Source organism: Thermobia domestica, chromosome 10 (genome assembly GCF_964235325.1).
Source record: "Thermobia domestica chromosome 10, izTheDome1.hap1.1, whole genome shotgun sequence".
Taxonomy (NCBI): Eukaryota; Metazoa; Arthropoda; class Insecta; order Zygentoma; family Lepismatidae; genus Thermobia; species Thermobia domestica.
Genome location: NC_137463.1, coordinates 94,466,957 through 94,488,735, shown reverse-complemented (window position 1 = coordinate 94,488,735; position 21,779 = coordinate 94,466,957). Strand labels below are relative to the sequence as shown.

At 37.3% G+C, this 21,779-nt stretch overlaps 1 protein-coding gene across 1 annotated transcript in view; it reads right to left on the bottom strand.

Moving 5' to 3' along the window:
* The window catches only part of LOC145662032 (uncharacterized), a 70,521-nt gene extending 61,689 nt beyond the window's left edge, over positions 1-8,832 (bottom strand). The window contains exon 1 of the mRNA XM_081727366.1: positions 8,434-8,832. Coding sequence (XP_081583492.1) covers positions 8,434-8,754 — 321 coding nt within the window. The 5' untranslated portion in view covers positions 8,755-8,832. The remainder of the gene's footprint in view (positions 1-8,433) is intronic.
* Positions 8,833-21,779: the final 12,947 nt, after the last annotated feature.

Below are 21,779 nucleotides of genomic sequence, written 5' to 3'. Positions count from 1 at the left end.
TTTACATCGATCATTTCGAAATACAGCTAGAAGATTAAATTTACAAGAAATAACAAAAATCAGTGAAATTTGGAGTTATACTAAGCATAGTTTGAGGGGGAAAGCGAGCATCCCCGGTGGGGATACTTCAGCTGACTTCTTTGGGGGGGAACAAAATGTGATTGAGGGGGAAAATCCCCCTCACCCCCCCGGTAATTCGCACCCTGCATGTAATCTACATAGATATAGGTCATGTTTAATATATTGGAAATCCACCAACATCTCATGTTGTTCCATCCTCAAGTAGCAAAATAAAGGAAGAAAGAAAACAACTCTTTCCCACAGCTGGGTGATCTCAATATAGAAACACTGACCGCCAAAGAAACTGAGTGTAGTGGGGTGTGGACAAAAGCCATTAGCAACTAACATTAACCACTTAGCCATTAGGTGGCACAAATTTCCTTTAACTTCTCCGAAAGAGAACTTAAACAAAGGGGAAAAGGAATGTATAGTTCCATAAATCTATCAACGAAATGCACAAATGTAGAAAATGAATTTGAATACACAGCATAAACATAAATTTTTACGGTTCACAAAAAATATACCTGTTTAATTTTCAAGAAATTACATTAAATCGATAGAATTTTATCTGTTATTTTATTCTTTTGTTAGATTGTAACCTTGCACTTGTAGTTATAATCAATTTCTGGGGAGAGTATTTGATCATAGTTTTTTTTTTTTTTTTTTTATTTAGAAAATACAGTATCTTTATGAGATATACATAGCACACTTTTATATGGTAATAAACTGAAAGTGGGGACCATGGTGGAAAGACTACAAGGTGGATGCAATGCAGTGCTACATTCTTGTCGCTCTGGCGCATGACGTCATTTTGGTCGCAGACGTGGCCAGCGAGAGTCAGATGAACTTTTAACAAGCGCTTGCTCGCTAGTATCTTACACGCAAACTTCTCTTCTATTTATAGTGATCTTCAACGAAGTAAAAATTTTAGTAGAAACAATAATTATATAAACTAATGCAATTAATGCTTAAGCTAAGTGAATTCAAAGGAAGATATTTACAATAGCAAAAGAAACAGCAATATCAGTTCATAAATTTATTAAACAACTTTTAAGCTTGAACAAGCCAATATTACTCACTACATTTTCTGCTTTTTCTTTCTTTTCTTTTCTTTCTTTCTTTTTCTTTTTAAACATCTGAAGTAATACACTCGAGTATGTATAGATCTGAATAATCTATAACACAGTGTGTCGTTAATACATTTCATTATTATATATTTATGTATGCAAGTATATTTTCGTAACACATTGATCGGTTTTGATTTACTATTATTATTACTTTGCTTGAAAGAGAATTCTTTACTGATGACCCCATATAAATTTTGAGAATATCTCAAGGGAGAATTCATGGTTTTCGTAAACAGAAATGCACGTACGTATATTTTCGTTATGCTTGGACAGTTTTTTTTTTTTTTTTTTTTTTTTTTTTTTAAGAGGTTGCTCCCACCTAAGTTTCGTCAGAATCTCAGGGGAGGTTAAAAACTTTATTGAGCAGGGACGCACATATTTAACATTTTAAACATCGTTTTTATTTTTGATTTATATAAAAAAAAATCATCTTATTTGAAGTCGCTGATCACTTATTTATAGAATTTGTATTTAAACAAAAGGTTTGGTGAAACTGACAGTTCTCTGAATATTAGTGTCAAAATTTACGCCATAACAAACTGTATTATTAAACATTTGTACGAAATAAAACGTTACATATACTATTGTGTTCTAAAAATATATAGAAATAAATATGTATATACAAAGCACCTCAAACAAAGAAATTACAACTTGACTATTTCAAGCAAGAAACAAAGTACTAGGCGTAGGTTAAGACGATGTAGGGTATTACAGCTAGACTAGAAAACATATAAACCATAAAATTACATAATTTTCTTGATAAATTTTCTGTTTTCTGTCCCGTGGACTAAAGAAGACAAAAGATAAATGGAAGTGAATGATTATGTGGAATTTGGTGGAATGAGAATGCAGGAGTACCCCGAGAAACTCACGAACACGATGTTGTCCACCACAAACTCACTTGACCGAGAAGCGGACCAGTATCCCTTGCATCAGAGGTGAGCCTTCTGCCACTGAGCGACCGTGCTTCCTTCATTGGTTGAGAATCTACCATATTTTTAAATTTACTGCAGTCATTCTTAATTTTGTAATTCTGGAGGGGCCCCTAAATATGTATATGTAATTATCCAAAGTTATGATTAAAATGAACAAAAATTTCAAAATCTGAGTGTAAAAATGTCCCGACAATGTCGCCCTGATATGGTAGGTGGATACTTTATTCTCTTGATCTAATACATTATTATATATCTTTGTAACCGTTAATCGTTATTACGAACCTACCATTCGTTAGTTAATTTGAAGTGCAATGTCCCGTTTTAGCACCGAGGCTACAGGGAATGCAGACCTCCAGAATGAAATGGGATCTGAACTACTTTAACGTGTTCAATGCTCTCAATGCTCTCCGAGTAGAGCTGATGGCTCACCCCAACCAAGCCGAATCGAGCCGATGGCTCACTTGAGCTGAGCCGAACAAGAGTCGATGGCTCACCCTAACCGAGTCGAACTGCTTTGTCGCGACAAAACGCTGTAACTTTGGCGGAGCAGTTTTAAGAAAAAGAGCCGTAAATTCGCTACAGACCGGCTAATTTCCTACTTGCATCGAAATTCTCTTTGGAATATTTTCAAAAGTATTTGACTCAGCTCAATGCTGGGCCTGGTGAACATAAATATCGGTGGCGGGAAATTCAAAAATGCTTATAGCGACAAAACAATGTAACTCAAGTTACAACGTTTTGTCGTGACACGGCAGCGAACCAAGCTGATGGCTCACCTGAGCCGAGCCGAACGAGCCGATGGCTCATCGAAACCGAACCGGCTCGAGCCGATGGCTCAGTTGAACCGAGCCGAGCCTAGCCAGAGCTCGAGCTGAGCCTATGGCTCAGGGCTCGAGCCGAGCCGGTTGACATCACTACCCCCGACCCCATCTGGCAACGGTTCTGATGCTCCTTCGGAATATAAGCCGGAACCTCGTGAACGATGTCCTTGCATCCTAGCCTTCACGTCTACCGAGGTCGGCAGTCATCTAGTTTTTAGTATCTTTCATGTATATACAGTGTTGTTTATAATAATAATAATAATAATAATAATAATAATAATAATAATAATAATAATAATAATAATAATAATAAGTTGTAGTAGTAGTAGTATCATTGATGATAATTAAGCACTGTATATTGTTTATATAGGATATTTGAAGAGAATACTTGAAACTACATACAGGATTTGGCTCGACTCGACTCGAAACTCGACTCGAATTTAGATCGAGTTTCGAGTCGAGTTGGAGGAAATTTTTCGAGCCGAGTTCTCGAGTCGAGCTCAAAGCTGTCTGTTTCGAGTCGAGTCGAGTTTCAAAGAAAACTCGCTCGTGCCCATCCCTAACCAAAATATGTATGATTATGCCAAATTTTATACATTTTTCATTCCCTTTAACTTTCTTTAAAAAGTCTCGATTGCATAAAATCTTATAAAATTCTACATATGATACGTCTTTCATATTGTACAAAACCAGTAGTAATAATTTGACAGACGTTCATCTTGTTTCTGTCATCTGTCCACTCGTGATTGAGATTGACACAGAGATGTAGCGGTTTACGCTGAATATAACAACACTTTATCAACAAAGTCGTCTTAGATATTTCTCCAATCCAAAAAACCGGTGGTTTTTCGTGATTAAGAGATGATTAAGCGGGGGACGAATATAATACCTGAAAATTTGATGGTATCCGCTAAAATCAGGTAATATGGCAACCCTATGTCAGGAATCACCTTCCAAACGTTGGCGGTGTTGTTTTGAAACACACTGTATAAAATAATGCACCTCGTTATTCTGAATTGATGCAAAACTCTTACGTTCTTAAAGCCTACATTATTCGTCCAGGAAGCAATCTGCCTCCACCAAACGACTCTTCTAGATCCGCTAGTGTGTGGACTCATCATAATGTACAAACCGACTGTATAGAACATATGCTATACTGTATATTCACGGTCGAGAAAATAGATTTATTTCCGTTTTTCATCTTCATTAAACTTAGTGATGATTTCAAGGTTTCCCCCGGGTAGGCTTACCATACGTCCTAGATTCAAGCCCCGTTCGGAAAATTGTCTGGGATTAACTAATGCCCGAAATTTTTGCGAAAATGGAAGGCTGGGAAATTTCGCTGTGTTTGGTCAAGTTTGGCTTGCAATTCTGTCTTATGCTGATATTTATGAAAAAATCAATACAGTTCAACCTCTCAAATCCGAACTAATTGGGGCTGAAGCCTGTTCGGATTTCGGGGGGTTCGGATTACCCGGGAAATAATATTACGTACTTATTTCGTCACTGAATTGGCGGTAAAACAACGACTGAGGTTAGACAGGGTGGCCCAGTGGTCGAAAGGGCAGTGACCTTGACTGGCGGGTGTACACTCATGTCTAAAATGATTGTTGCATATCTATAACTCTCTTCTTGTAAGAATATAATTAAATAATGATTTTGAATAAGCATTAAGTCTAAAAGTGTTAAAACCTTAAAAAAAAAACTAAATTTGTGTGATTAAATCATTTTTTTTTCATTTTCCAGCTGTAGTTATTTTTTTCTCCTGAGAACGTGTTCGGATTTGCCGGGTTTTCGGATTTCCGGGTTTTCGGATTTCCGGGGTTCGGATTTGAGGGGTTGTACTGTAGCGATAAGTGTTCTTCGCAAGAATACTTTACTCAGGAAAAAGACAATAATATAAAACTATATTTTAATTATAGCAAATGAGCATAAGCATTTTTGGAACTTAAGATTAGACTTTTCCTTAACTTCTCAATAAACACACACCATTCTTTAAAATATCCAGAAATTACGGTAATCCTACCCCAAGGCATTTTGAATACACGGAGAGTGAAAGTAGCAAAAATACTGGTAAGCCACGGTGAACATGATCAGAGATATGTGTGTGGGGAAATATTTCTCCTAAACAACCCCCTGAAATCACCACTGATTTGACTAATATTTATTTTACTGAAAGGCTAAAGGAGGAGTTTGCGCCCAAAGCATCATCATATTTGATTGCGTCAATGTGTGAACTAGTGGCTATTAAGAGAAAGCAAACACAACAGAAGATAACACATTTGGCTTTAAAATAAAATTTTGCTGCATTTTAGCAACACCGTATGTGATTAATATGGTTGAGGTTTTGGACGTATACTATATCGTATGAAGAGCAAATTATCCTATTTGTACTTTAAGACCTTAAGACCTATGCCTAGCAACACTGATACAATAGCTGTCAGCAAATAACAAACAAGAGATAAAATTCAGGAAGAAATTGAACTTCCTTTGTGTGTGCGTGTGTGTGTGTGTGTGTGTGTGTGTGTGTGCAATTCCTTTCTGTGCGCTTTCCTTTCTCCTCACAAACACAACTTTGCAATAACTTATTAGATGAAAAAAAAAGTTGTTTGACTGCAAGAAGGAATCATTGGAGAGGTAAAGGAACCGAACTGTCCATCACTATTTTTGATAATACCCGAAACTTCCATAATATTCGAACTTTCGATAGTACCCGAAACTTCAAGAATACTCGAAATGTCGATAATACCCGAAACTTCGATAATACTCAAAATTTCGATAATATCCGAAACTTCGAATATACTCGAACTTTCGATAATGCCCAAAACTTCGATAATTTCAAATACTCGAACGGTTTCGAGTAACCGATGACAACTCGATAAATTTTCACTCCCGAAGTTCGATAGGTCTTCAGCCTTATCAAACACCCCTAGTCCTAGGCCGAACGTGTGTCAGCTCCAATGGCAGGATCTCGGGTTCAACCGACCTCGAGTCCCCAGTTATTGAAAACAACTAAAAAGAAGCGCCATATTGCGTCAATATGTAATACTATTTATTTAAATGAAAATTACTGTATATTTGAAGTTTTTTAAATCGGGGAAAAGGGGGATTAATTCGCCCTTAGTTGGAGGCTAAATTCATCGTTTATTCCTGACTGATTTTAATCAAAGCTGTGAAAACTGTGCCAACCTTCAAATAATATATACTTAAAATTTTAACAAAAATCTAATAATATTTATGAAAGTATGAAATAATATATGAGTTTTTACGACGTCCCTTGATTATGTCCTGTAGGTTAAAGGAGACGTAGATGACCAGGATGAAGGAAATGATCGAATAAAGAAAGTGTGAGGAAACGGGAATAACCCGAGAAAGCCCACGCACACGATGTTTTGTATCTTCTTCTTCTTCTTCTTCTTCTTATTATTATTATTATTATTATTATTATTATTATTATTATTATTATTTGTAATGTGGAATTGCATATTAACTTATTGGGTAAATTTTAAAGAAAAGTTTCATTCGCGGCGAGGTTTTGGCCACGCGATGTTTTGGGTGGCGAGGTTTTGGCTCGGCGAGATTTTGGGCGGCGAGGTTTTGGCAACGCGAGGTTTTGGCCCGGCGAGATTTTGTCCCGCGAGGTTTTGGGCGGCGAGGTTTTGGCCACGCGAGGTTTTGGGCGGCGAGGTTTTGGCCACGCGAGGTTTTGGTCCGGCGAGATTTTGTCCCGCGAGGTTTTGGGCGGCGAGGTTTTGGCCACGCGAGGTTTTGGGCGGCGAGGTTTTGGCCACGCGAGGTTTTGGCCCGGCGAGATTTTGTCCCGCGAGGTTTTGGCCGGCGAGATTTTGGGCGGCGATGTTTCGGCCGCGAGATTTTGTCCGTATCCCGTCGAGAATTGCCTCCATCAAATCTTGCAAGCATTTCTTCACACCATTTCACACGCATGTGCTTCTGCTGTTCAGTCAAAGTGTGAGGCACCCAACGAGATGAAACTTTCCTGAGCCGAAGATGATCATGATGAATTTTTGTTACTGCTGGAGATCCAACGTTCACTGTAGATTCAATGTCCTTGAAAGTTGTTCGAGGATTTTCTCGAATCATTTGTTCCACAGTGGCAATGTTTTCATCTGACACAGCTGTTGCCGGACGCCCAGCTCTCTCTTCATCTTTAAGCGATGTCCGGCCTCTTCTGAATTCACCAAACCACCGAAAAATTGTAGCACGAGAAGGAGCAAGGTCCCCAAATGCCCCCTGCAAACGGTCAAAGCTTTGTGTCTCGTTCTTTTGAAATGGTAAAGGATCATTGCCCGAAAATGTTCCCTTTCGAGCTCCATTCTAGAGAGCAAATTTACTGCTCACATCAACAAACAAGTGAAGGCAATACGGCCAAGCCGATAAGCGAGGCGAGTTGAAACTTGCTTCGCTTCTTCGCTCTGGATACCACTACAGAGCGCAATTGTTGGAATTCAAATACTGTGCCACAACAATGCGTATCTCAAAACTTTCGCAGTGGCCCTCGTACCTTTCTTCCTCAACACAGAGCCATTTTCCAACAATTGTTTGAAATCTAACAATGCAATGACGATCTGATTGTTCCTGTCCGAATAGTTGTCTAAATCTTCTCTGTACGATTGCAGGGAACTTGGTTCTTCGAACCAAAAAATAACACTCCACATCCTGACGAACAGTAAAGAACGCAATTTTACTCCGACTAATGCGCATACTTTAAGTCCTGTTGCGTTCAATTGTCTGTTGAGCATAGAAAAAACTATTTCCTCTTTCCAAAAAACAAAAAAGACGACTCTGTCACTATTGGTTCTCGAATTATTCAAGTTTGTTTTTGGTATGTTTTTATCCGGACACTCTGTATATTAAGATCTCAAAGGAATCCACGGATAAGAATATATACAGGATGTTTCAAAATAATCGACCCAATTTTGAACGTAAATGTTTCCTGAACTTTATACTGCATGTGAATATTAATAAAACAGTTAGAAAGAAAATTCAAACTTCATTTTCAATGACGAAGTACCACGACTAAGGCATAAACATTTCGGCATCTGAATTAATCTCTGTCTCAACGACAGATGAGCTTGTTGGAAGTTAAAACATAGCGTGTTTTCAGTTTAAGTCTGTTGTCTTCTGAGTTTTCACTCAATTGAGGAAGAAGCCAGTTTTGCAGCATCTGAGATATTATCCCAATAACGTTTTTTTTTTCTAAAAAAATTTTTCTTTCAACTATCTGTACTGCTGTACACTAAGCCAACAGTCTGGCACTGGTAAACTTTAGGTAATCCTCTTTTAAATGTTGCGTAGATCATTCACATAAGATGTATACCGGCAGTTCAGGTAATATTTATATACAAAATGGGATCTATCATTTTGAATTAGGTTGTACTGTTGCTGAAAGAGAAGTAGATGTTCAAGTTATCTCTATATTACTGTATAATAACATCAATGTGCCTAAATAACTATTATCAATATGCTTACCTTTTTCAATGTCCACATATGTTCTGACCCATTCCACAGTGAATATTCATGTAAGTAGCTTAAGGCAGGATTCCCGAAGCATTTGAATTCCGTTAGAACACCATTTATACTTAGCGCATCTTTTTGGATGCTTCGTAGAACAGGCATATGACTCACGCTCAATATTTCCAACTTCTGTAAATCATATAATGTTCTAGATTTCAAGTGTTTAACTGGATTTTTATCTAACTTGAGTTTCACTAAATTAGTAATCAAATTTAAACTAATTGGAACTTTCGAAAAATTGTTTTCTGATAAATCCAGTACCTGCAAATGTTTCATGTTCCTTGTGAAATAATTTGGCAGTATTGAAAGCCCAGTATTGGCCAAACTTAGGTCCTGAAAAGAAAAGAAATATATTTACTGAAACAATTTTATTAGGCAATTTACCTTACATACACTGTAGTTGATTGAATTACTTATGAACAAGTAAATACTTTGGAATTCACGAACAAACGGCACGTTTAGTGCACAAGGGAACAGGGGCGCCCGAAGAAGGGCCCCATCTGGTTGCTATATTACGTCTGCTATATTTAATATACGTGGTTTGCTACATTACGTATACATTTTCGTGAGCCAGAGGGGGCCTGGGCCCCACCCTGCCCTCCCCTTCGGGCGCCCATGCAAGGGAGTGATCAAATGACCAAATATATTATGTGAAGTGTCATTATACACGGAAATCAGATCATATACAGACTCAAATTTCGTCTTGTCAGCAACTCTATTAATCACAAAGCCTCAAAGAATGTGTTTGCCATGGCCCTCGGCGCTAGTCTATGGCTAGCACGCGCGGAGTTGGTTCATTTTTGGTGGGATAACATTGAATGCATTACGATTGCATGGATTCAACCTTGCTTGGCTATAATCTGTATCTTGGTTATAATATTGGCGGTTAACTTCAGTTCTAATTATTGGGAGGGTTTGTTGTTGTAGAGGTGTGGAAAACAATCACTGTAAAGGCCGACAAAATTTGAAAGGATAGCGGATGACACCAGCGGGCGGTGAATCACCTACAAGAATTTCCGTCAAAGTTAAGTTAGTTTCGTAGAATGCTATTGTGTATAATGGGACTCTGAAACAATAGTTGAAAATGAAGTGTGAAATGTTTTAAAGTCATAAAAAAAGATAAACCTGGAAGAAGGCGGTTTCAGCCTCTAATCAGAGTTACTTTGCACCGGTCCAAAGTAGCACCTTAGATAGGAAATTACTACTGCTGGTACCTCCTGCTTTCTAATTTTAGCTTATTTCCTATTTAGGTAGATGACGGAATGGATTTCTTATTGGAAAATAAATTACAAACAGTGGCAGATCCAGAAAATTAGTTTGAGAGGGGCTTCATTCAGAAAAGCTTAGTCTTTTGGGGGGGGGGACTTGAAGCTTATTCTCATAGGAATGACTATTATTATTATTATTATTATTATTATTATTATTATTATTATTATTATTATTATTATTATTATTATTATTATTATTATTATTATTTCAAAAAAGAAATCATGCAATTTGGGTGGACTTTAGCCTGAAAGTTCCAAATCCCGTAAATATTCCACTGATTACGTTGGGTTAATATTCTCGGAGATAAAGAGCAGCCAAGGCAAATCAGTTCACGGAAATTTTTTTTCTGTTCGTGAGTTAGTATTTTTGTGGGGCATATCGTCGCTGCGCCTCGAAGAACCGCTATGTGACATTTTTGTCGAAAATGAGATGTCATGCAAATAAACCAAAAATCTGTCAAGCAGCGTCTCTTATAATGTCATAAGTTAATATTCAATTCTTTCGCCACAACAATGAAAAAATATAGATGAAAATTAAAGGCTTCTGGTTCTCATCATGCACGCATTAATTAATATATACAAATCCTCTATGTGCTTATATAGGCGCAAAGGGTGCTACGTAAACTCAGAAATAGTAATATAGTACTGTTAAAGCAAGCTACAACAATGCCCAAAGTGTTTCCGTGTATTTGGCAAAATTTTGAGAGTTCAGAGTGTTTTTTTGCTTATCCTGAGAAGTTGTGGTTTTAATACATAGCGGTTCTTCGAGGCGCAGCGACGATATACTAAACTATCAGAATGTGATTCCTGTGCCGGTACCAGAAAATACATAATTTTTCTTTACAAATATCGATAATTCATACTAAGTACTGGTATCAGCTCCATCATTGTAATATCAATATTTGTAGACTGCATTCAGTTTTGTGTAGGAAGTGAAACGTATAAATACTGAAGGGAAAACATTGCACAAAAACATTATGTTTGTATGTTGCACATACTTTTTTGTATGTTGTGCAAAGTATTCCCACCTATTAGGTTATTTTGCACCTAAGTTCACATTTCAATAACTATGGTTATACCAAATGTTTACTGATGCACTTGAGCAAATGTTTTCCTTATATATATATATACTGTATAGCTATTATATGTTTAAAATACAGCGTTCTAAATCATTACGTTTGTAAGTTACATGAGATTTTCTTTAAAATTCCTTAATTCTGGTGCAGTCTTACGGTAGGCTATAGTATTTGTCTATGTTTTTGCCTGATTACTGAATGAGTACAAACGCTTGTGATATGTCATGACGAGTAATATAGACAATGTTCTGTTCCAGTGAGTGAAGAAATATAGAGGAAACCAAACTTTTACTTTTCTGATTTTCCTTTTTGGATCTCAGAAAACGTACAAAACGCAATTCTATCACGAAATAATCTTTGCAAGTATACCAGTATATTCCAAACATTAGTAACAATCAGAGCTGACGAGGGAAAAATTATAGGCCTAAATATGTTCGTATGCTCAGAACACTATTTCGTGTCAGGTTGTTCAAAACAAAAAGTTGAAGTTTCAAGGTAATAACACAAGCAATATATAATGAATTTCTAGTAATATTCCTTTTGTTCAGGTTCGAAAAATCTCAGGCGCCAAGCAACTGGAAATACGAGTCTGACGCCTATATAATTTAAATCCAAAATATGTAGGCCCATGTATCAAATTGTTTTTGTATTATGGCGCTTTGTTTTGAGAACTTACGCCTAAGTTAGAAGAAACATTTTCGAGCACTGTTTTTGTTCATAACGCTCCTTCGGCATTCTAACAATGTCAGGGTCGTCATTTCAGACTTTGTTTGGGAGGAGGGGGCAAGAGCACCACTGACAGAAGACTTTCCGTTTCGTACTAGTATATTAATATTACAATTGACTAAAGTATACGTATTCTTCAAACTCTTGGGGGGGGGGGGGGAATTGCCCCCTCCTGCCCTTGTAACCATCTGTACTACTAGTCTGCCTCTCTATAGCTTTTGTTCAGCTTAAAACCATGGCGGAGACTACGAATGCATTTTCTTTATGAAAATATAGTGAAACAGTAAAGACGCTTTATAATACGATAGGGGCTACCATTAACTTACGATTAATTGTAGCAATGGAGAGTGGTGATTCAGTTGCTAATAAGTACAGTAAGTGGTAAAAACATATAAAGAATTGAGTAGGATACAATTTTCTTTCAAAGCATTTAAAAGCTTTCTAGAGCAGAAAATGCTATATCTGTAGAAGTATAATAACATGGAAATTCACTACATATATAATATATATGCTTACGAATTTTCAATGTGTAAAGTAAAAATGGGAGAAAGTATATGCGCCAATAGAACATGAAATTTCAAAGCCAAGATTTGAAAATAAAAGCTATAGGCTTATTTGTAACTATAATATGGCGGCTAACTATTTTCAAATCGCGCATGATTTATTTTTAATTTGAATTGATGTAGTAGTTAGACTCCTAATGTTTCTGGTCTAATATACCAATAAAATAATCCTGTTGATACGAGGGTCACTACGAAAGTTTTGAGATACGCATTGTTCTGGCACAGTATTTGAATTCCAACAATTGCGTTCGGTAGTGGTATCCAGAGCGAAGAAGCGAAGCAAGTTTCATCTAACCTCGCTTATCGGCGTGGCCGTATCGCCTTCACTTGTTTGTTGATGCTGTCTAGAATGGAGCTCGAAAGGGAACATTTTCGGGCAATGATTCTTTACGATTTCAAAAGTGGTTTGAACGAGACACAAAGCCTTGACCGTTTGCAGGGGGCATTTGGGGACCTTGCTCCTTCCCGTGCTACAATTTTTCGATGGTTTGGTGAATTCAGAAGAGGCTGAACATCGCTTAAAGATGAAGAGAGAGCTGGACGTCCGGCAACAGCTGTGTCAGATGAAAACATTGCTGCTGTGGAACAAATGATTCGAGAAAATCCTCGAACAACTTTCAAGGACATTGAATCTACAGTGAACATTGGATCGCCAGCAGTAACAAAAATTCTTCATGATCATCTTCGGCTCAGGAAGGTTTCACCTCGTTGGGTGCCTCACACTTTGACTGAACAGCAGAAGCACATGTGTGTGGAATGGTGTGAAGAAATGCTTGCAAGATTGGATGGAGGCAATTCTCAACGCGTCTCTGACATTGTTACTGGTGATGGGACTTGTATCTACCAATTTGACCCTGAAAATAAACGCCAGTCTACAGTTTGGATCTTTCCAGACGAAAATCCACCCACGAAAGTGAATCGACCGCGAAGTGTGGGGAAGATGGTCGCAACTTTCTTCTCCAAATCTGGCCATGTTGCAACTGTTCCACTTGAAGAACAAAGAACTGTTACTGCTCAGTGGTACACCACTGTTTTCCTAACAAAAGTGTTCCAGAAGCTTCGAGAACGGCGTCCAAGAACTGGATTGCGTGGGATCCTGCTTCATCAAGACAACACGTCCGCACACACGGTCAACATCACAATTCAGTTTTAAGAATCTACGGAGTCAAACTTATGACTCATCCGCCGTATAGCCCTGACCTGGCCCCGTGTGATTTTTTCTGTTTCCCAGGATGAAAGATCGCATGCGTGGGAAGAGATTTTGCAGCCCTGAAGAAGCTGTAGTGGCTTACGAGAATGAACTTTCAACACTTGAAGAAAAAGCCTGGCAATACTGCTTCCAAAAGTGGTTTTCGAGGATGCAAAAGTGTGTACAGCGTAGGGATGCGCTCGAGTCGAGACATGTCTCGAATCTCGACTCGACTCGACTCGAATTCGAGTCGAGATTCGAGTCGAGACACACTTTGTAAAATTCGAGACGAGTCGAGACAAACGTATTTCTCGACTCGAATTTTCGAGTCGAGACTCGAGTCGAGTCGAGACGGCTCTTAAAAATCTCGACTCGACTCGAATGTCTCGAAAATCTTTCTATAATTTTTAATATTATTTTGAAGAAAGTATTCACTCAGAAACAGCCTTGAAACCAATTCCAGCTTTTATTCCTTCAGAAAGGTACAGAACGCATAAAATTAATAGTTAATCTTTAAAGATCAAGATTTAATTTTCAGCTCAATTCAGTTAATAGAACTAATAGTTAATGTCGTTGTATTGGTTGTACTGCAAATATAATGATAATAATAATAATAATAATTGATTATCTAGTTTGTATAAAACTATTATCCGTAGTCTAAATCTAGTTTGTATAAAACTATTGCGATAAAGTGAACTTCATAAATTCTCTGAATGAGCAATTGGTAGTCTATAGTAATTTAGCATAGTTATAATTATTGTGTTTTCGTTCCCATGAACGCAATAGGGTTACGTAACTTCTGGATTATTCGCTTGCCCAACTATTCTGAGGCTTTAATATGTTGCAGCATATCACGAGCTACGGATAATATATAATGTAACATTTGTTGTATATCACATATTATGATACGAGACTATTTTACATAGTATATCTTATCTAATATAAATAAAATAAAGAGTTTGTTTGTGTGTTTGTCTGTCTGTCTGTGTGCGACGTGGGGACCAGACGAGTGGACCGAGGGTTCCCAAAATTTGGTCACGGGTACCTTAGTCCAGGCCCCAGATCAAGACGAAGCGTTTTTTTTTAATTTCGAACCAGGGGGTCTCGGGGGGGGACGTTTACTGGGACCGACCTGGGGACCAGACAAGTTGACCGAGAGTTACCAAATTTTGGTCACGGATACCTTGGTCCAGGTCCCAGTCTAAGGCAAAGCGTTTTTGTCAAAACTGGAACCAGGGGGTTTCAGGGGGGCGTTTAGCGAGACATGTAGTAAAAGTAATCCAAATTGATCGACATTAGTGTCAAATCCATAGTTTTCACTGTCGCTGAGATCAATGGTGACACTTCCATCAGCGATGACTTTGCAAATTCAGCTACTACTGTATGCGGGCCGGGTGTCAGCGGGTGAGGAATACCGAGACATGTATAAATAGCCCATATTGATTGATACTAGTGTCAAATCCATAGTTTTCGCGGTCACTGAAATGAATGGTGATACTTCCACAGGTGTTGACTTCCAAATACAGCCCCCATGCGAAGAATGGGTATATTAAGCTAGTATTACAATAAATGGACTGCTTGGATGCCAAGAACTAGTACAGATAAGTACCATTCACTTCTATGAATAGGTATTTTTTTAAAGGATTTTTGTAAACACTAAGTTATAAAACAATGAACTACATACAGTAGTTATGGTTTTGGTTTCCAACATAAAAGAAATATGGATTGTTCATGAGATATTGAACTTCAACTTTCACTCCTGGAAAATTTCAATTTTGGAGTTAAGCCACTTGGCATCAAAGCAGTTCACTGTAAGATAAATACATTCCGCACATTAGTAACATAGTTGTTCAGGGGCCTTCGATTTCCATCCTCTCAAATGAAAGCTGAACGATTGCTTGATACATGCTGACTATATAGGAGAAATAGTGTATTAAGTTTTCGAGCTTTGGTGCGTATCCGTATTTACACTCTGATATAACTTTAAGTTCACACTCAAATCGAGCTAATTGTTTAATGCATTTCGAAAGCTTTTGTTTTTATGCAGCTCATTAAGGAAAATCTATTTCATAATCGTAACATTTATGTACTAAGAAACTATGAACGTAAAGTGGACTCGACCTAGCCCCGTGGCCGCTGTGACTCAGTGGCACAGCTCTCACCCTTGGTGTGTGAGGACTCTGATTCTGTGTGTGTGTGTGAACTCCGCGGCTAGTGTACGCGTCTTTGCCGTGGAAGACTCGGGTTCAATTCCCGGCGCGAGCTCATGTAGTTCGGATTCCACGTTAATCAGTAGGTCTACATTTCATATATCCTCGCTGCTGAAAAAGACGGTAAAGTCAAAATCAACTCAACAATATATATGTGTGTGTGAATTTCCTCGTGGCTGTATGGTTAACACATACGCCTTGATTGCGGGAGACTCTGGTTCGATTTACGGTGGAAGCTCATGAAGTTGTTACCGGTATCCCACTTTAAACTGTAGATCCATGCCTCATATAACCATAGATATAATATATATGCCTTTGATACACTTATTTTCCGACTTGGAAGCCATCGAAAATTTCCGGACACAGAGTCCCGTAGACCGAAAATGAGAAACATGGGTACAGAGTAAAACAGCCATAGAAATTTAAGCTTTTTAGGCTAACTTAATCCTTACATATAATGCAACTAGCTTGGCCAAGTTATAATGGAGGAAATGCTATCATTGCAACACTCTGAGAATAGAAAATGTTCGTCAGGTATTACTATCCCCCCCTCTCCTGCAGAATGAAAACCCTGACTAAAACTCAATATATATATATAAAACTATTTTGTGTAATGTAACAAACAGTGGCGGATAGTATTCATGTTTCCTTGCAGAGGTCCTTACGAGGGTTCGCTTCCACCTTCCTCTCCCCAAGAACTAAAATAAATTAAAAAATTGCTATTACTTGTTATTCTTGTACAAAGGACACAATTAAAGTCCCAGTGTAACACCCCTTCACATTTAGATTTTTCCCCTGGAAGAAAACCAGTTATTATTGTTTCTTGATTTCTCAGTCTCACCTACATATACATACGAATAGAATTACAGGATAGGACATGTTTAGAGTGCTTGCACGTGACATCTAACTATATTTCTCATCAAATGTGTCACAGATGAAAATTTCCGTTTGTACTGCCTCTATTTTCTGGTACATATGTTTCATTTATGTTATGTTGCTAAAATTCATTAGGAAACAAGTACAGACTGCGCCTGTGTGCCTGACAAAACGTAAATGTACTGGATAATTATTTCTTCACTTTCTTCCAGAAAAAAAGTAACCCATCTCATGTCGGCTAACAAAAGGAGGTAGCGGACCAAAGATAGCCGTTGTTTACCTAAAGTCGTTACACAGCAGGGGTTTCATTCAGTCAGAGGGAAAAGAAAAAATAATTTAAGGTTTCTACATTTGTTTTGAACTGCAATATACTTCTTCCTTTTATTTTAAGAACCATTTCCTTCTTATTTGTCTGCATCAGAAAAAATGCAAAAAATCACTAGAATGCGCCTATTTACCCAAAGTACGTACTAGATCACTAGTTCAATAGTAAAATCACTAAATCTAGTATTATACGAAATCATAAATGTGGCAACCCTGGGTTGGAGCGAAAGTAATGGTTGGAGTAAAAACTAGTCCGTATTTCTACTGCGTTCTTTCGTTGAATTCACAGAAATGTTCAAAAATAAATTCAAGAAGTAAAACACGATCCTACAAAAGACTGTTTACTTGCTCACTGGTTTTAGTGTTGTGAACTGAAACTCAAGTGCGCACTCATGTTGAATACTTCTGTCCCTTTCTACTTTACAACTTGAGGTGGGATGAGGGTCAGGATAGATCTAGTGATATACCGCTAAAGGAAGTGCTTCAGTACAGAGTCAGAAGCGGTATGTATTGTTTATACTACTTACAACGTTACCCCCCACATAAAATATAAATTCACCCTTTCTCCCTTCCCTTTTTCGAATACAATGAACCGACTCTTTTGCTGAAGAAAGATGCTAAAAGAAAATTGAAACATCTGTGTCTAAACTTTCTTTGAAGCGCGGTCTTTTGTATTTGTACGGTTTTGCGAGTGTTTTCGAGATAGCCAAATCTTTTACCATGGACTCCTGCTGCGAACTGACCGTGAGTAAACACCCGATCTCGCTGTGCTCAATTTCTCTCGCACACGTGAAATGGGTATGTTGTTTCCAAAACAAATAGGAAGTTACCTTGTGCTTTTGCATTTCTGCACGCACACAGGTACCATTGTTGTTTTAATGATCAGAAGAAATATCAAAACCATCTGATATATATGATACGAAACAGCTAACAGAGGGAGGCAAAGATAAAAGTAGGCCTATACCAAGCTTTCCGCGTGGTACCATTATGGAGAATAAATATTTGATAAAGTCACGTAGATGCGCTTAAACCTATTCCATCTGTCCTTATAACTTTTCTGGTCTCATCAATTTCTCAGGAGAATACGTACAACATATGTCCAAATTCCATATATATTCTTTCTAAACTAATGAGTAAACTCATTAAGAACACCAACTGATATCAATAAACAGGAAAGAAAACAATACTTTATACTTCTATCATTTGGTACACATCTCTATGGAGCACAGCTTGTTTCTTTTCGAAATAGCGCCTTCGTGTCACAGCTGTGGTTAGTTTTGTTTTGTATTAGGATGAAAGAGAGAAATGCAACATTTGCTTCGCGGTGAAGTTATATATATTATTAAGATGAGCGGTGATAAGCGAGGTTTAACAAAGAGTGCCTTTCGGATGCACAATTTAACGAGATGTTGCAGTCCGTGTTGAGAATCGAACAAAAGCTATGTAAGACATGTTATGACAAATCCAAAAGGTGTGTTGTATCGGTGCAGTACCAGTTTTTCACGTTTTTCAAAATGTTCCAAAACCCAAAGATTAATCTTTAATTTCTGATATTTTAGTCGTCACAAATTACAATTTTATAATGTAGTCAATGTTTATAATTACTGGGCAGTTGGGCGTTTAAACTAATGACATCATAATCAAGTTAAAACCATAATTTTGAGTTGAATTGATTCTGAATTTAACGTCCCGTTCAGCAGCGAGGCTATGTGCTGCCGTGTCGTGACAAAACGCTGTAACTTTGGCGAAGCTGTTTTGCGAAAATGAGCCGTAAAGTTTTCATCCGAAAATGTGATCTGTATCGTGTAGAACAAGTGTAACTAGGCAATAATGGTCAACCAATCAATTTTCACCAAATTTAATCACACAACATGCATTTACGTAACATTACATGTAACCACGTCTTTCCAAAGTCAAGATACACTGGTTCTACACGATACAGATCACATTTTCTGATGAAAACTTTACGGCTCTTTTTCGCAAAACTGCTCCGCCAAAGTTACAGCGTTTTGTCACGACACGGAAGTGTGAGACGTGGACCTACTGATTAACGTGGAATCCGAACCACATGAACTCCCACCGGGAATCAAGCCCAGGTTTCCCACGCCAAAGGCAAGTATGCTAACCGTTAGCCACGAAGGAGCTCCACCATAATTTTAGTGGGCGATAAGAAATATCTCGCCAGTGCTTTTACAATAAATAAAATTTTATAAGTATTAAAGAATAGTGGTAAGAGATTTTATAATAGCTCTTTTATTTATGAGATATGAGTATTTTGAAAAAAAAAAACAACTAAAGAATAGGTTGGCGGAACCACAAAAGACTCGTAAAATAAACTTTCTTATAAATACATACGCACCTTATTCACCTTTTATAATTGCCATGCTTACGTTCTCCATAAAAACAGAAATTCTCTTTTAGTGATACTTTACACAAGATCATGAAGTGGGTTCAAATTTAATTAAAGGCAAAATACAATACAATAATCCACAAATATTGCCTCAAGTGAGTTTAAAGATTTCTAAACACTAGTGCGAAACCGGGCTCTGCCGTTGCGATCGATTTACAGGTCTTGAGACGAAAGTAAGAATTGACTTACGCACACAGTAAGTAAAAACAATTAATATGCCTGTAACTTTCCCCCAAATGGGTGTATCTTAAAACTAACCTTACCATTATTTTTCTAATTAAATTCTAGCCCGAAATTATGTATCATATTACCGTATTCCCATTTTGAAAACTTGACCTTAATTCAAAATGGCGGATTTCAAGATGGCTGCCATCAAGGTCATATCTATCATACGACTTCCCCCCAGGACTTATATGTATCCACATGGTTTTTCTTCACTTTTCTTCATTAACGCTCCGTTTACAAAGGGTAGTAAGGGACTTCTGTAGTAATCTCTAATAACCACATCACAACTCTTAAAAGTTATTTTAAAAAAATAGAAAACATGCACCATGGCAAAAACTTGTCATCACAAGTAATGATGCATACATGCCTTCTATCAGCAAAAAAAAGTTTCATTGAAATTGGAGCCGGACATTTGAGTGATGTCCCTTGTGGGATGTGATTGAACGTGACGTCAGAACACATCGCCCCCCTTCCCGGAATTTACGGGAATTAGGTGACCTGAGTGAGCACATGTGGTGCCAGCTCTCTCCAGCGACCTATCAAGGATCATTGCGTGTATGCCAAGACGTGTCGCCGTTTTTATCCATGCCAAAAGTCGACTTACTGACAATTAGGTAGGTAGTCATGATGGTCTGGCTGATGTGTGCGTATATTTTAACTCGTACATTTTGTCTCGACTCGAATTTCGAGACGTCTCGACTCGAATTCGAGTCGAGTCGAGACAGAGACTGTCGAGTCGAGACACGAGTCGAGACAGAAACATATTTTCGAGTCGAGACACGAGTCGAGACAACATTTTCTCGAGACATGCTTAAATCTCGACTCGACTCGACTCGAATGCATCCCTAGTACAGCGTAATGGTGAATACTTTGAGAAAATGTAAGTGTTAAATTGATTTTAAGTATGTAAGTTATTTCACATCTCAAAACTTTCGTAGTGACCCTCGTATAAAATATTGGTAATGATAGAACATTACAGGTGACTTTTAGTATATTTTATACTACAGGTAGAAGAATAGGTCTTATTAATACGTTATTTTTATATACAGGAAATATTTTACTTATTTTGTCATATTTCTTTTACTATTCCACCAAATTTATTTGTAGTTTACAGTAAGAAACTGTAATATAAAAACACTTCCTGAAGCTCTCTCAATGCGGCTCTGAGACGGGATCTGATATGTGGTGTCATTTCAAACTGACTGTTTCTGTTGCCCTGACGTTAAGCAGTGAATGTCTGTATTGTTTAAAGCTTTCTATCTCCACAACTTTTAAAAAAATATCTGAGAATTTTGTTATGTGCTATATTGAAGACTATTTCTACACGATGGAATTATTAAATTAAAACTTTTGGTCAGAAAGGAAATTTTCATTCTTGACGGGCTTCGAACAATAAGCATATTTAATAAGTTAGAGGAAAGTGCATGCCAAGCTTCATTAAAAACGTATAAATTTTAAGGAAGTCATATTGGAACATACATGTCAGACTGACAGATTGAACAGTAAAACAGACAAAACTACCATTTTAGTTGAATTGTAGAAGTTTATTTGGACTCGTTTGAATTATTGATCACTATTTTAATAAATAAAAGAAAAACATGATTAATATCACCTTGTATTTTTCCTGGTGTTACACATCGGTTGCATTTAATAACAGTGAAATGTCAGTTTACATTTACAAGTGGTTCGCTGTAATATAGTGATAAATTTAACTATGCACAAGTTTTGATCAATAAACCCTGGTGGCCACTTAGATCTCTTTAAAAACTCGTATCGTCCCAACCATACAAGAACCAGTATCGGATCTTAAGAGAAGTCGCACAGTTAAAATTTAAAATTTTGTCGCTCCTATACAAGACTTCGAGAATTGGTAAAGTTTCTTCAATTGTCTTATATCGATAAAATTTTATATTATTATTATTATTATTATTATTATTATTATTATTATTATTATTATTATTATTATTATTATTATTATTATTATTAGACAAGATGGCGCCGACTGAAGAAACATGTGGTCTATGCCTCAGACCATTTTTCGGTAAACAACTAATATTAGCATGTTGTTTATGTAAAATTAGATTCCATGTAAAGAACTGTCTAAAATTTGGACGTATTGAATATGACATGTACTTCTACAATGGTAAATCAACGTACAAATGTCAGAATTGCATTAGGAATAGAGATGAGAATGTGACCATTACTCCGACCACAACGAAGCAGTTTGGATCTCGAAAAGAAGATCAAAATGTGAATTCCGATGCTGAGATAAGTGAAGCTGAAGATATAGAAGAGAAATCAGATTCGATTTTAAGCCACAAAGAACAGAACTGCTCTACTTGTTGTGTAGAAGTGAAAAATAAGCTATATGAGGTTTTAGTTATGTTAAGTGATATTAGTGAAAAATATGATTCCTTGAAGGCTGAACTGATAT